We start from the raw sequence: 14066 nt of genomic DNA on the forward strand, positions 1-14066 counted from the left end.
ATCCTTTATCCAAGTGTCAAATCTTTATATCAAGAATTAAAATATTATATCACTCACAAACACTATAAATTATACAAACAATTTATAGTGTGTAATTTTTGTTAAAACTAAAAATTTTAACAAACTTATCCAAGTCGGTCACATCACATTAATCCACCAGGCTACACTTGAAAACAACTAGAAATAAACTTTCAGCAGTCCTAAGTGAATTAAACAGACCAAATATTTACATCAATTGCCTGTTCTACACTCAGACTACAAGGTAAGTAGGCAATCAGTAGATGAGAGAAAATTCAGACAAACTGCTTCCATTACAAAATAAAGAATACAAATTCTCACATAACATAATGGAAGTACATATTAATTTCTTCTGTTCAAATCACTGCAGGAATTATCAACAGTTCCTTTTAATTTAAATGAACAAATTCCTATAAGAATTAGCTTGAAAATATTGAAATATATCATTTTCTGTTAGCAGACTATATGTCTGTGCACTTCTTAAATAAAAGCTCAGTTTTAATTCCTTAAATTTGCTTAATGAAAATTCCAGATCCAAATTATTCCGTACTTAAATTTACCTCTCTCAATATTCTGGCTTCCTTTTCAGCTTTCTAGATATGTGTTCTTCACTGCTAGTAAATGAAATATTCCATGATGGCGATGTCAAGCTGATTGTGTCAGCCACATTCAGCTGTGAATATGTGCTTTGTCTAGAGGTAAATATTTTCAAAAACTATTACAATGCACTTCTCTTCAGTAATTTCCTGGTTTACACATCTAAGATTTCTCTATGCACACTGAAGCAAATTATTTTTGATTTCAGAAGTGTTCTGCTTGGATATCAAATAATAGTAAGTGCTAAAAGTACATATACTCTACACAATTATTTGCATATCCATTTACCAATAATTCAAAAATTTAAAATTATGATATTTAGAAAGCATCAAAACATGAATGTAATTAATATGCTTTCAAAAAGTATGGGAAAAAATACAATACTTACACTAACTGCACCATATGGAAGTGGTGGGGCCAGTGGTGTTCCATATGAGGCTGAAATGAAAGAGACAAAAAAAAGTTATTTTCACATTCTTAATTTCTTCATCATTAAAACTTATGACCTGTCTTGAGAATTATCAGTCCAAGAGAGGGAAAGAATGCATTCTCTCCATTTCCTAATTATTTAGTTGATTTTCTACAATGCATTAATATCTAGTAGCTATTGCCATTTGATTGATAGAAAGAAAACAGTCTACCAGATACTTTTATAACATTTATTATGTTTTTACTAAATATGTGAGAGTAAAGGGGGGGGGGGGGGAAGAGCCAAGCAATACAAAGCAAGGAAGACCAAGCATGACACACACACACACACACACACACACACACACACACACACACACACACACACACACACACACACACACACAGCATGTTGTAAGAATAGTGAGCAATTAGGATTAATAAATAAGTCAATATACACAAGGATAAATTATATCCTTGTTTCATTCATATTTTACCTAGTGTAAGAAAAGATGTTTACATTAATATCTTCATGACTAAATTACTTATAGAGAGGAACAGTCGACTTTGATAAGTTTATATCCCATAACTGAAGAGCACAATTTTTTCAAAGGATATGCATCCTGATTTACTAATGCTACATTAGTAAATCAGGATGCATGCCACTAATGGCTAACTAGCACACCTGCTTGATGCAAACAGCCCAACAGATGTGTTTGTTGAGAGATTAAACAGAAATGAGAGTCCTACAGACTCTCACTTCTGTTTAATCTCTCAACAAACTAAGACAAGTCAAAGTCTATAGAAAATGTGATGTGTTAATGGATTGCAGTGATTTGAGTGAAAGTCAGGAACCAGAAGTGAAGAATACCAAGCAAAAGGTAGTGATGGATGTAAGACTAAGAATGATAGCCAGAAGACTGAGTGTGAGAATGTGATTGTGAATATGGGAATGATTAAAAAAGAAAACCATGCATAATTATGGAAGCAGAAGTGTGCCTGACTGGCAAGAGTTGAAGAATGAAATGATTAAGTGAGGAATGAAAAATTAGATGTATGGTGGATATGAATGGAAGAGTGTGAAAGAATAAATGAAAGATAGTGGAGGGAAAGAGGTAGCAAATGACTCAAGAACAGCACTATGTGGATCGATCATAAAAAGTATCATGGATGAGAGGGTGCACAAGCTATGTTTTCCAGGAGGGTGAATGAACAGTTATTGAGGTACTAGATATGAGAAGCAAGTGTGTGAGGGAGCTAGTGGTTGTGATGAATGATTTAGTTGGACATAGGGAGAATCTGAGATTGGATATTAGAATATCACTGAGGAGAGTAGCAGACAATAAGTGTGACAGAAAGGGTAGTTAGTGTGTTGTCCAAGTATGACAATGATGAGTTGCAGAGGAGCGCAAAGATCTTGAATGGAATGTTAGCAGAAATGTGCAAAGAAAAAGGAGGAGTACAGTTTGTGAATGTGTGGGATGAGTTTGAGAGAGGAATGGAACTGCATAAGAGTGATGGACTGCATCTGAATGGTTTTGGAATGAGTCATTTGGAAAGATTGCTGCTGGAAGTGTAATGAGTGATGCAAACAAGGTATCAGTGGAGGTCTAAGATGATGTGAATGAGCAGGAGAATGGACTAGGTGAGACTAACATGATTATGAATGGAGAAGAGAATGTGAGAACAGGAATGCAAGTGAATCAGGGAAACATGGATTCTGAAAGTAGTAATGAAAGCATGTATGTGAATGGTCAACACAGGAATTGAACAGTATTGTTACATCCCCGCCGCGTGCCATTTTACTTTTATTCTTATGTTATTCTATATAACTATTATTTATCACTCATGCATATCAGTTATTTCATTGCCGACAAATTTATATTTGTTTAGAACGACTGCGTCAGCCAGCAACCAAATTCTGATACTCAAATAAATAACGCTAAACAAAGGGATCACATGATGTGCAGTTGTGCCCCCCCCTTTTCTTTCTTACGTAAATTGCTTCCCCTTTCACTCATACAGGTCCGAAAGTTTTATAAGTGGTAATTCAATCTCAGAGACAACAGACTCATGAACTTTGTTATAAAGAAATACATTTATTATAAACACTTGCATAGATACACTTTAAGTAATAATTTCAATGCTAGAGAGTCTGAACCCCCCCCCCCCCTTTTAGGTTAAGATATCCAAAATTTCAATTCTTATGTTTAAATGAAATAATCTTATATCTCTGTTATATTATGTTCAGACTCGATTATTCCATACAGGGTTACTCAGTGCTCATTTTCTAAGCACAATTATACACAATCTTTATACAAAGTATATCAGACGCATTCCGTCTTATATTTTAACATGGAAAAATATTCTAATTCATGCTCAAGCTCTATCCCCCCACAATTTAATTAAAATTCAGGCTAATATCTAACATTATATCATATAGCTTCTTCCTGACAAACAGTTCAAAAGGTTAGGTTCCTTTCTCAATACAAGCTTAGAGTGGCACCAGTTTATTTGACACAGACAGATCAGTCCAAGCAGTCTTTTAGGCACTATGGGTAAGTTAATGTGTGGAGCTCCTTAAATCCTTGGCTCCTATTCCTTTTACGATTACAATTCTATAATGAGTATGAAAAATTGTACATTACCATCTTGTTCTTTTCATGGAGTTTCTGTGACTTCCCTCCACGCTTTCACTTCCGTATTTTCTCACCACGTGTTTCTGTGGCATCAGCAACTTACTTCCACTATCTTCGAAGGTTGCCCTTTGCTGACTTCACGTTGGTACAGCTTACCAACGGCTCTCTACTATAATTCTGACTTCATTCCTTTGGTGGCTTTATTCGACTCGGTACAACAGCAACTGGGAGATTGTTGCTGGGCACCGGCGACAAGCTTCCGTAGCTATCCAGGATTGGACGGGAACACAGGAACAGAAAACGAGAGAATGTTTGAGTCTTGTGCCGCACCTTATATTACAAATGCGAGCGCCCTCTCTCGGTGACTACATCATACTCTTAGACACAGCCGATTGGTCACCCCAACTCCGAACTGTTTTGACATGGTTCTAATACATAGATCTCTTATGCACATTTAATGATAACAATTTCGGTCCTGAGACACAATTTCCCTTTGCTTATTTTACACAGACATTATCAATTCTAAATACAGATTTCCTAAGTTTATTTAATATTAACAATCTCAGTCAGTTTGATATACTTTTGAGTGAACATATATACAACACTCTCTTAGCCCTGTCTCTGGAGGCATAAGCATGTCCTTATCCTTAGGTCTAATCGTCATTGTGTGTTGGGTCGGAAACAAGATGGCTTACAAATAGTGAGTCAGCTCTTTTTCCGACAGAACAGTATGTTTGGCAGAAGGGGAGAAGAAATCACAGATCGGGGCAGCATGAGTATGACTGGTCACAGACCAAGAAATGAATTGTTATGCTTATTTACAAATGCCAGGAGTATCAGAAATAAGGAAGATGAAATTGTTGTATTGATTGAGTTTATGCCAAATAAGTTGGAATAAGTGAAACATGGTTGGATGAGAATGATACCTTGACGGGAATAGAAATGAAGGGGTATATTTTTCATGAAGTGGCAGTGGTTTTGAAGACGTATGGTATGAAGTGGAAGTTGGTAGAATGGGATATTTGATGTGATGTTGCTACAGACGAGGGAATGTGAAGACAAAGAAATGTATAGGTGACTTGGCTTAGTGAGCAAGCAAAGGATAATCAATTGTGAGTGATTTCAATTATGGCAATCCTGATTGGAATGAAGAGATAGTGTCAGGGAATAAGGAGAATGAATTTGAGTTCTTAAGGAATCTTAAGCCAGTCACATAAGAACTTTATAAAGAAGAAATATATGTGGAACTACAAAGCTGGTGATTATGGAAAGCTTAAGAGACAACCGGAAGGTATAATGTGGAAGAGGAGTTGAGTGTGAAGGTGGCAGATGCTGTATGGGCATTGATCAAGAGCTATTTAACAGCAGCAATGGCTGAGTGTATTCCAAAGGCTACAGAAGACCAGTACCATCTTAACAGTATTGTACTCCTGAGCAAATTCTGTGCTCCACTCATAAAAGTATGCTTCATTTCTGTTCAAAGGGTTATCCACCTGGAAAAAAAATATTTTTTTAAAAATTTTATTTATAGTATAGTATGAAAAGTATTTAGTTATTGATGTATTGTGCGCCTTCTCCAGTTCTCTTTCATAACTCACTGTTCCAGTGAGAGGTCGAGTCATTTATATACTCTGCCAAGAGATCTCTTATGAACAATATGGCAGCATGGGGCCCCTGGGCAACTGCCCAGTGTGCCCATGCCTTTATTAAGACGGCCCTGCACAAGGCAGGAGTAAAACAGATGAATGAAGTGATTAAGTGTGAAATCAGAAGAAGCAGGCACTCTGGAGGCAATACAAGATGAAAGTTAGTAATAATCAGTTGCATGAAGAATACAAAGAGCAGGCCAGGAAGGTGACTTGGGAGAATCTGGAAAATGCATCAAAAGTGCAGTATGAGAAGAAATTAGCCAATCAAGCTAAGAAAAATCCTAGTGAGTTCTTTTTATATGTGGCAAGTGAAAGAAAAAATGACAATGGGACGATGATGCTAGTTAATGACAATTAAAGACCGGTAACCAATGCAGAGGATATAGTTCAAGTATTCAATGATCAGTTTATGAGTGTATTTCATCTGTGTGAAGGCAACATCAGGAGAAGCTGGAGTGTAGAGGGTAGGGTGAAGGAGGGACCAATAGTGAATGAGCGGGAAGTATATCACCATGTGTCTGGAAAGAATGCTTTATGGAATTAATGGCACCTTTGACACACCTGTTTAACAAGAGTCTTGCAATAGGGCAAGTCCCAAAGGAGGGGGGATAAGACTGACACTACAAATTATAGGCCAATATGTGTCTCTGGGGTTGTTGTCAAGGTGTTAGAGAAGTTGGTGAGGACTAGGATTCAGAAGTGGATTGATAATAACAGTATTCTTTATGATGGTCAATATGGATTTGTTATGGAGAAGTCATGTTTCAGCAATCTGATTACATATTATAACAAGGTGACAAAATTCACTTGATAAGGAGATGCATATACAGTGGTGTACTTGAATTTTTCAAAAGGTCTTTGATAGACTACCACATGACAAGCTAGTAACCAAATTGAAACAGATAAGATTAGATAACAGACTAGGGGTTGGATAGCTGATTGGTTATTAGACAGATATTAGCAGGTTGTGTATGGAGAAGTGGTGTCCCAAAAGAAGGTCACTAGTGGGGGTGGCAGTGATTTGGTTTGGGATCATTATTGTATAACTTGTATGTTAATGACATTGAAACTGGCTAACTGGAGATGTGCGGCTGTTTGCTGATGATGCAAAGCTGGGTAGCAATAAAGGTTATGGCCTTGCAGGAGAATCTCAACAGACTATGTGACTGGGCAAATGCGTGGAGATATTAGTTTAATGTTACAAAGTGCAAGGTTTTAAAATATGGTAGGCAGGGTTGGATGCAGGAGATGAGAGATCTGGGAGTGATGGTGGACAGACTTGAAGTTTAGGGTCACATTGCTAAAATTGTAAGAACATCCCAATGGATGTTCTTACAGTTTTAATAATGAGGATATTGACATGCAGAAGCAAAGAAGTTATGGTTCCCTTGTATAATGCTTTGATCAGGCTACATATGTACTACTGTACACAAATTTGGTCGCTTGGTTTTCAGATGAGGATGTACTGGAGTGATCCAGAGAAGGTTTACTAAGTGTCAGGTCTATGGAATGTTATGTATGAAAAGAGACTGAGAGAATGCAACTTACAGAGCCTTGTAAAAAGAATAGGAGGGGATATGATGGAGACATAAGTTGGTGAGAGATTGTTTTCAGATTAATGTGGAGGAGATATTTCATAGAGTAGAGGCAAGCCAAGGGTAGAACTAAAGACCATCTGTGGAAGTATAATGAGTGTGTGAGCATGGAAATGAAGTGTGATTGGTGAGTGAATGCATCACCTAAAAGTGTGGTGAATATGGAAACTGTGAATGGGTTCAAGACATGGCTGATGATCTTTTGGCACAAGAGAGTATAGACCTCCCACGACAAGCCTTTTGACTCTTTGGAGGTCAGATGTTAATTAACAGAAATAAACACAACCATATACTTATATCACAATCTAAATGCAATAATAAGTAACAAACCAAAAGAATGGCCTAAGATTAATATTTTGTCCCATTTAATAATTCCTTCTTTAGGTATAAAATACAAATTTAGATACCAACTATGCAGTTACTTAGAAACATGTTAGTAACTCCAAAAAAGGCTGAAGATAAAGTAAAATAAAAATAGTGAAGGGTATTTTTAAAATAAAATTGTTACATAAAAAAAATATTAGAAACTGCACCAAAGAAAATTAGAAGAGAATACAATCTGAGAGCCTCCGTAGCTCACTCAGTATCGACAATGCCCTTTGATCTGGAAAGACTCAAGTTCAAATCCTGTCAGTGCTTTTCAATTGAAGGTGATATGGGCAGTCTCATGCAGAAGTGAAAAGATTTTTATTCACCAGAAACTCAGGTTTTTCCATTCCACAAGACATGCAAATTGGCCAGAAGAATACATGCCAATTACAGCCCCAGGAGATAATGGAGATGGACAGTACCAGACCAAGATAATTTTTGAAGAAGATTAGGAATGGAGGAAAGAGTGCTGTAAAAGGAGTTAGAGATGATAAAGGTGACATGAAAACAGGAGAAAAAGATATCCTTGAAGTATGGAGTAATTACTTCGAAAAATTACTAAATGAAACAAGCAGTGATGACAGCACAGTGGTAAAAAACACTGACCAGGCATGCAGTCAGGAATACATATCCATACTTCAAGTAGAAAAAGCCATCAAAGGCTTAAAATGTGGAAAGGCAGCAGGAGTAGATGATATTCGACAGAAATGCTGAAGTATGGTGGTATAAAAGTCTTACAGTGGCTGCACTGCATAGCTCAGAAAGCTTGGACAGAGGGACGAATGACTGGAGTAGAGCTCTCATAGTACCCATATATAAAAAGGAAAACAAAACTGAATGTGAGAATTACATAGGTATTTCCCCACTGAGTGTTCCTGGCAAGATCTATGCAAGTATACTTGAGAAACGGTTGAGAAGAATTGTGGAAGAAAAGCTTGGTTTGAAGAAAAGTTTGAAAAACAAGCTGGATTCAGGCCAAATAGTGGCTGTCAGGATCGGATCTTCACTTGACAAATAGTTGAGAAAGCATGGGAATATAACAAAGATCTGTATTTAAGTTTTGTCGATCTGGAAAAGGCATATGACAAGGTGCCAAGAGAGAAGCTATTCAATACACTACAGTTATATGGTGTCGATGGGGCATTATATCAAGCAATACTTAGTCTTTATTTGAGTTGTAAGTCAGCAGTCAGAATTGAAGGAAGTACAGGAAGATGGTTTAATGTTAAATTTGGTGTGAGACAAGGATGTACATTATTCCCTCTGTTATTCATTATCTATGTGGATCACATTATGAAGGAAAGTGGTATTAAACATGATATCAGAATTGGAGATGTTAATGTCAGCTCTTTGCTTTATGCAGATGTTGTTGTACTTCTAAATAAATCCACTACAAGATTCCCTGACTAAATTGAATAACTGTTGTAACAGATATGGTATGAAGGTCAGCATTAAAAAGACAAAGACATTGAAAATAGGTAGAATTGTTGAAAATGTCAACTGTGTTGTGAATGGAGAACCTGTGGAGCAAGTAAAACATTTCAGCTACTTAGGCACGATTTTTACTGAAGATGGTAAATTAAATATGGAAATAGACAACAGAATCAACAAAGCTGGTATTGTAGGCAGTCAATTGAATAAATTCATATGAAATAAGAGAGAAATGAGTCGGAACACTAAATTAGCTGTATACAAGATAGTGTTCAAACCAGTTTTAACTTATGGATCTGAGAGCTGGGTCAGAAGTAAAACACTTGACCAATGACTAGAGACTGCAGATATGAGAGTCCTGAGAAAGATTAGAGGCGTGAACAGATGGTATGAATGGCGATATCATATTAAAAACGAGGATATTAGGAAAGAACGCGACATTATCAGCATCCAGGAATGCGTTAGCAGAGCTAATCTCAGGTGGTATGGTCACTTAAACAGAATGGGAGAGGAAAGATTAGCAAAACAAGTGTTCTCCGCCAGGTTGGCAGGAAAACGACCCAGAGGAAGACCGAGATATAGGTGGATTGATACGGTATAAAGTGCTTTAGACGATAGAAATATAAGGTCTGATAATGTTGGAGTCTTGAAAAGTAACAGACTGATTTGGAGTAACATTGTAGATAGGAAGTTAGTAATGATGCAAATTTTTCATGTAGTACTATCATATCCTGTACACCCCTTGAGGGTACATGTCAGGAATTTGATGATGATGATGAACCAAATTTAGACAAAGAAAAAAAATTAAGAATATTTGACATTTTTGTCAAATTGCAAATGTGGACTATGGAAAAAATACCAACAAAGAATAAAATGAGCAGAAATGAAATTTTTAAAAAGAACAGGTTAGCACCTCCATAGCGCAATTGGAAGAACGACGGTACGTTGCGCACTTCGATTAGAAAAGGCTAAGTTCGATTCCCGTTGTGATGGGAGGAATCTTTATATGTACTTTTTATAAGGTGAGTTAGCCGATCTCCTGCGAAGGTAGCAGGGTTTTTTCTCCGGGTTTTTAAGCATACAGACAAAAACAAAACATACTAGTTGTGGTGGTGGTAGCCAGTAGATGGCATTGATGTAGATGATTGGTAGTAGAGGTTCGGTAGTGAGGGAGACAGAGAGTTGTACAGTGGGTGTCCTCCCGCAATGGGTCAGACTCCTTGGAGGTGTCATGAATAATAATAATTCTTAAACTAGATGGGGAAAAAAAAAAAAAAAAAAAAAAAATTTTACACAGACATTATAGAAACAAACAAATTCAACATGTGAATATAATGTAACTGAATATACTCAAAAAGGATATTAAAATATAAACAAAAAAGAAAAAAAGAAACAGGAAAACCCTTAAAGAAATGGTGTGAGGCTAGGAACTGGCCAGTAGACAATGCATTGACAGAAGAAGAATTTGTCTCCAAGGCTTTTTCATAAATCTACAATGGAGTGGCTCTGTAAATTAAATTCCCATCTTTCTTCTGAGATTTGTTTTTGTGTAAATACATTGCCAATGCTGCTTTTACCTTTCTTTAATCTTGCCCATTCCTATAATAATAAACTATCAGCAACAGAGGTAAGTTTTATTTAAAATCTTACTGGATAATTTATAAACTTATTTAATAAACAAATACCCCTATAATTTTCACAGAAACTTGTTTTAAAAACCGATATTTTAGCTCCCCGCCATTTTTCAGGTATAATGTAAGTAATCTAACTTACAGATTCAAGAATCTTATTTTAAAAGGGATATCACTATAACTCTGATGTAATTCCATTCCTCCCTCCTTCTGCTTACTTTTTTTTTTTTTTTTGTAGATAAAGCCTCAAAGTCCACCATCTCCAATAAATCTATTCCTACATAATTTATATTTTCAGTTTCCTTATCTTCTTTTGAGATTCCTGAAATTTCTGCTACACATTTTCCTGGTTTGTTCAAATATTTCACTAATTTATAAGATATATTCCGATGAACATTTTCAATTTTAACAATGAATCTATCGTAAGAATCCTGATAAACTTCCTTATATTTTTGGCAATACTTTTTAGTTCTATACATATATAATGATTTAGACGTTTGTTTCTACAAATGTCATTTATAAGGTTTTTCTTCTAGCTATTTCACTATTCCAAATTTTTAGAAAATTTTGTTCTTGTACTGAGAACTTCCTCTACTGTAAGTTTTATTAATTTGTATATATATGTCCATTCTTCATTTATGTCAGAAGAGAAAAAAATTTGAGATGAGTATCAAGCCTGTATTGAGCAAATGCAGAGATGCATATCTCTGTATTTGCTTACAATCTATGCATGCTTTGGCTACCCACTAGCATTAGTTTTCTGCAATTATCATTTTTGTTATGTCTCAACTTTTCTAAATCATTGTGAAATGTTTCATTTTCTTCTTTCCTTCCTTCTTCTATGGCATATATTCCCATTATTCAAGTAGTCTCTTAAAAACTGTAGCTCTTAATTCATCTTCTTTTGAGCTATCATTACAACTACACCATAACTTGCTCTTTTATTCTTCTCTACACTACTGTATATCATTATATCATCTTCCATTTTGATAGTTCTCTTTAATTTGTGGTTTTAGTTTCACTTATTACTGTCTTATTTGTCTTTTCCCTCTTAAGTGTTTGAGCTATGTTTCTTTCTTAACTTACCTTAACATTCCAATTAGTACTGACATTTAGTAATATCTGTAATTTCAAATTGTTTTACCAATTCTTGATGTCATCATTAAATCTACACTTATATCTATGCCCATTAAGCAATGAGATTGATTTTTTTATAGGACAGTCCTTTGAATAAAAGTAACAGATCTGTTTATAGTTATGACTGCTAGAGTATGTTGTAATTGAAGGTGCAACTTTCGAGTCAGGTGACAGAGCAGTTTTCACGTGGCAACCATTGAAGTAAGAGTGTGTTAGAAGTTGTGCCATGGAGCAAAGAGCTGTGATAAAATTTTACTGTAAATTAGAAAAAATTGCTACAGAAGTGTACTGAGGCCTAAAAATGTTTACAGCAATGACTGTCTGAGCTGTACATGGGTGTTCCACTGGTTTTCAATGTTTAAAGAGGGAAGCGAGTCTCTGGAGGTTGAACCACACTGTGAACGGCCAGTTTCTACACAAGCAAATGAAAATGTGATGAAAACTAGGGAAATTGTTGCCCGTGCCAAGTGAAAAACCACTAGGCTACTTGCTGGACAGCTTGGTGTAGGTAAGGAAATGGCCAGATTAATCTTAGAGATTTGTACAAGAAGATTTGTTCGAGATTTGTGCTGCAAACATTGACACACTAACAGAGAGAGCACCATGTCGCATGTTATCAAAATTTCATCCATGAAGTTGATCAAGATCATGATGCGTTGCGAAGAACTGTCAGTTGGTGTTTTCAGTTTGATCTAGAATTGAAACACCAAAGCACAGAATGGCATGTAACGTCTTCTCTCTGGTGGAAGAAAGCCAGGTTGTAAAAATCACATATCAAGACAATGGTCACTGTTTTTTTTTCCCTGTTTTTTTCAACGCTACTGGAATGTAACCGTTCACTGTGCACCACAGTGAACGGTTATTATTTAGGAATAATGCAACGTCTACTCACCCACATGCAATGTGTCAGGAAAGAACTGTTCCACATTAAACAATTGGTTTCTTTTGCACATAGCAATGTGCCTGTGAAGCAGTTTCTGGTTTTGAAGTCAATCTGTGTGATTGAACATCCTCCTCCCCCCATTAGCCAGATTTGACTCCTGCAGACTTTTTCCTCTTCTCGAAGATGAAGTGTGCCTTGAAAGAGGGGATGCTTCAGCGATATTGAAAATATTCAACACGGCATGACCCAGAGACTGAAGGAGGTTCCTATTCAGGTCTTCCACCATGCCTTCGAACACCTGTACAACAGATGTAAAGATTGTGCGAGTTGGAGGGAGTTTATTTTGAATTGTGTAATTGACAATTCCAATATAGTGCTTTGTTTTGATATAATAATTGTATAATTACTTAATGGGCACACTGTGTATCCTCTTATCATTCATCCACTCATTAGAAATTCAGTATTCAAGTTAATATTGTATCAGTGCAAAAACAGCTACAAGTCACTAGCTCATCAGTTTCAAAGATAAAAGGTTTAAAGTAAGAGATGAATACTAAGCTGCAAATGAGAGGTTAGATATCAAATGCAATTTATTATGTTAAATTTTATACAAATAATCACTGATAGCAAGAGGTGAAAAGCACATTCATTATAATAGTCAGGTACTACTATGCTGTGTGAAAGATGTAATCTACTTACAGCATAAATTCATGGCTAGATAGATAATATTGTGAAAATATTAATTAACTTAATGGCTTATTTCAAGATTTTAAATCACAACATGTTACGATGTACCATGATTTTTCCAAGACAGAATAGGAACCATTTACAAACAAGTTTGTTTGTTTCCATAGTTGAATGTCTGATCAAAAAGCCAATGAAAGTTATCAATGTTTGATGAGAGAAAATCCAGATTTAATGAGAATAAGAAACAGAAGGTGCATGAGTATAACTATGAGAGGACAACTAATTATGTTTTCTGGACAAATGTGCAAGCTAGAAACTGAGAAGATACTTCCTATCCAAATCTTTTGTCTGTCATATGTCTATGGTTCAAGAGTCTTATTTTCCAAACTTCACTATCAGAATCACTTAAAAAAAAAAAAAAAAAAAGCAGCTGATTTAGAATTGGTCTAAATATGAGATAACTATAATCAGTTCACAAAAAAGTAGCTTCGAACTGATCTGGTAAAAGATTCAAAGCTAAGAACCTTATTTACAGAGACTTAAAATATTCTTGGTACAGAAGCTGCCGAGAATAAATTTATCATACTTTTTCACCAGAAGCTTCACCATCATATTAGTGATATTTCTGGATGTGGATGGATATGCAACTGGATTAGGAATTGAAGCGCACATATATATATATATATATATATAAACATGGTCAGTGGTCTCACACCAGACAATGAAATAATTCACCTCCCACTTAAAGACAATCCCAAATACCCATGTCCACGGTGGGATTCAAACCTGCATCTTGTTGGTTGGAGAGCAGGCATGCCTCTAACAAACTGCTAGCTACTAGGCCAACCAAGGCTGGCAATGATGTCAGCCTTGATAAGTCAGTGAACAATCACCACAATCACCATATCTGCATGAAGCTTGAAGGGTGTTCTGCTACAAAATGGCAATATTTTATTAATGTTCCAATCACTTATTCTGTTCACTTAAGAGACATAAAATCACAGAACATAACAGTTAATTTG

At 35.9% G+C, this 14066-nt stretch overlaps 1 protein-coding gene across 3 annotated transcripts in view; it reads right to left on the reverse strand.

The window, feature by feature from the left end:
* The window catches only part of LOC150093162 (uncharacterized), a 164587-nt gene that overhangs the window by 60769 nt on the left and 89752 nt on the right, over nt 1-14066 (reverse strand). For all 3 annotated transcript variants that reach the window (XM_090413595.1, XM_090413596.1, XM_090413594.1), the window contains one exon: nt 1004-1053. In XM_090413595.1, coding sequence (XP_090269721.1) covers nt 1004-1053 — 50 coding nt within the window. The remainder of the gene's footprint in view (nt 1-1003; nt 1054-14066) is intronic.

Source organism: Typopeltis vanoorti, chromosome 24 (assembly GCF_054136105.1).
Source record: "Typopeltis vanoorti isolate ZY-2024b chromosome 24, IOZ_Tvanoo_1.0, whole genome shotgun sequence".
Classification (NCBI taxonomy): domain Eukaryota; kingdom Metazoa; phylum Arthropoda; class Arachnida; order Uropygi; family Thelyphonidae; genus Typopeltis; species Typopeltis vanoorti.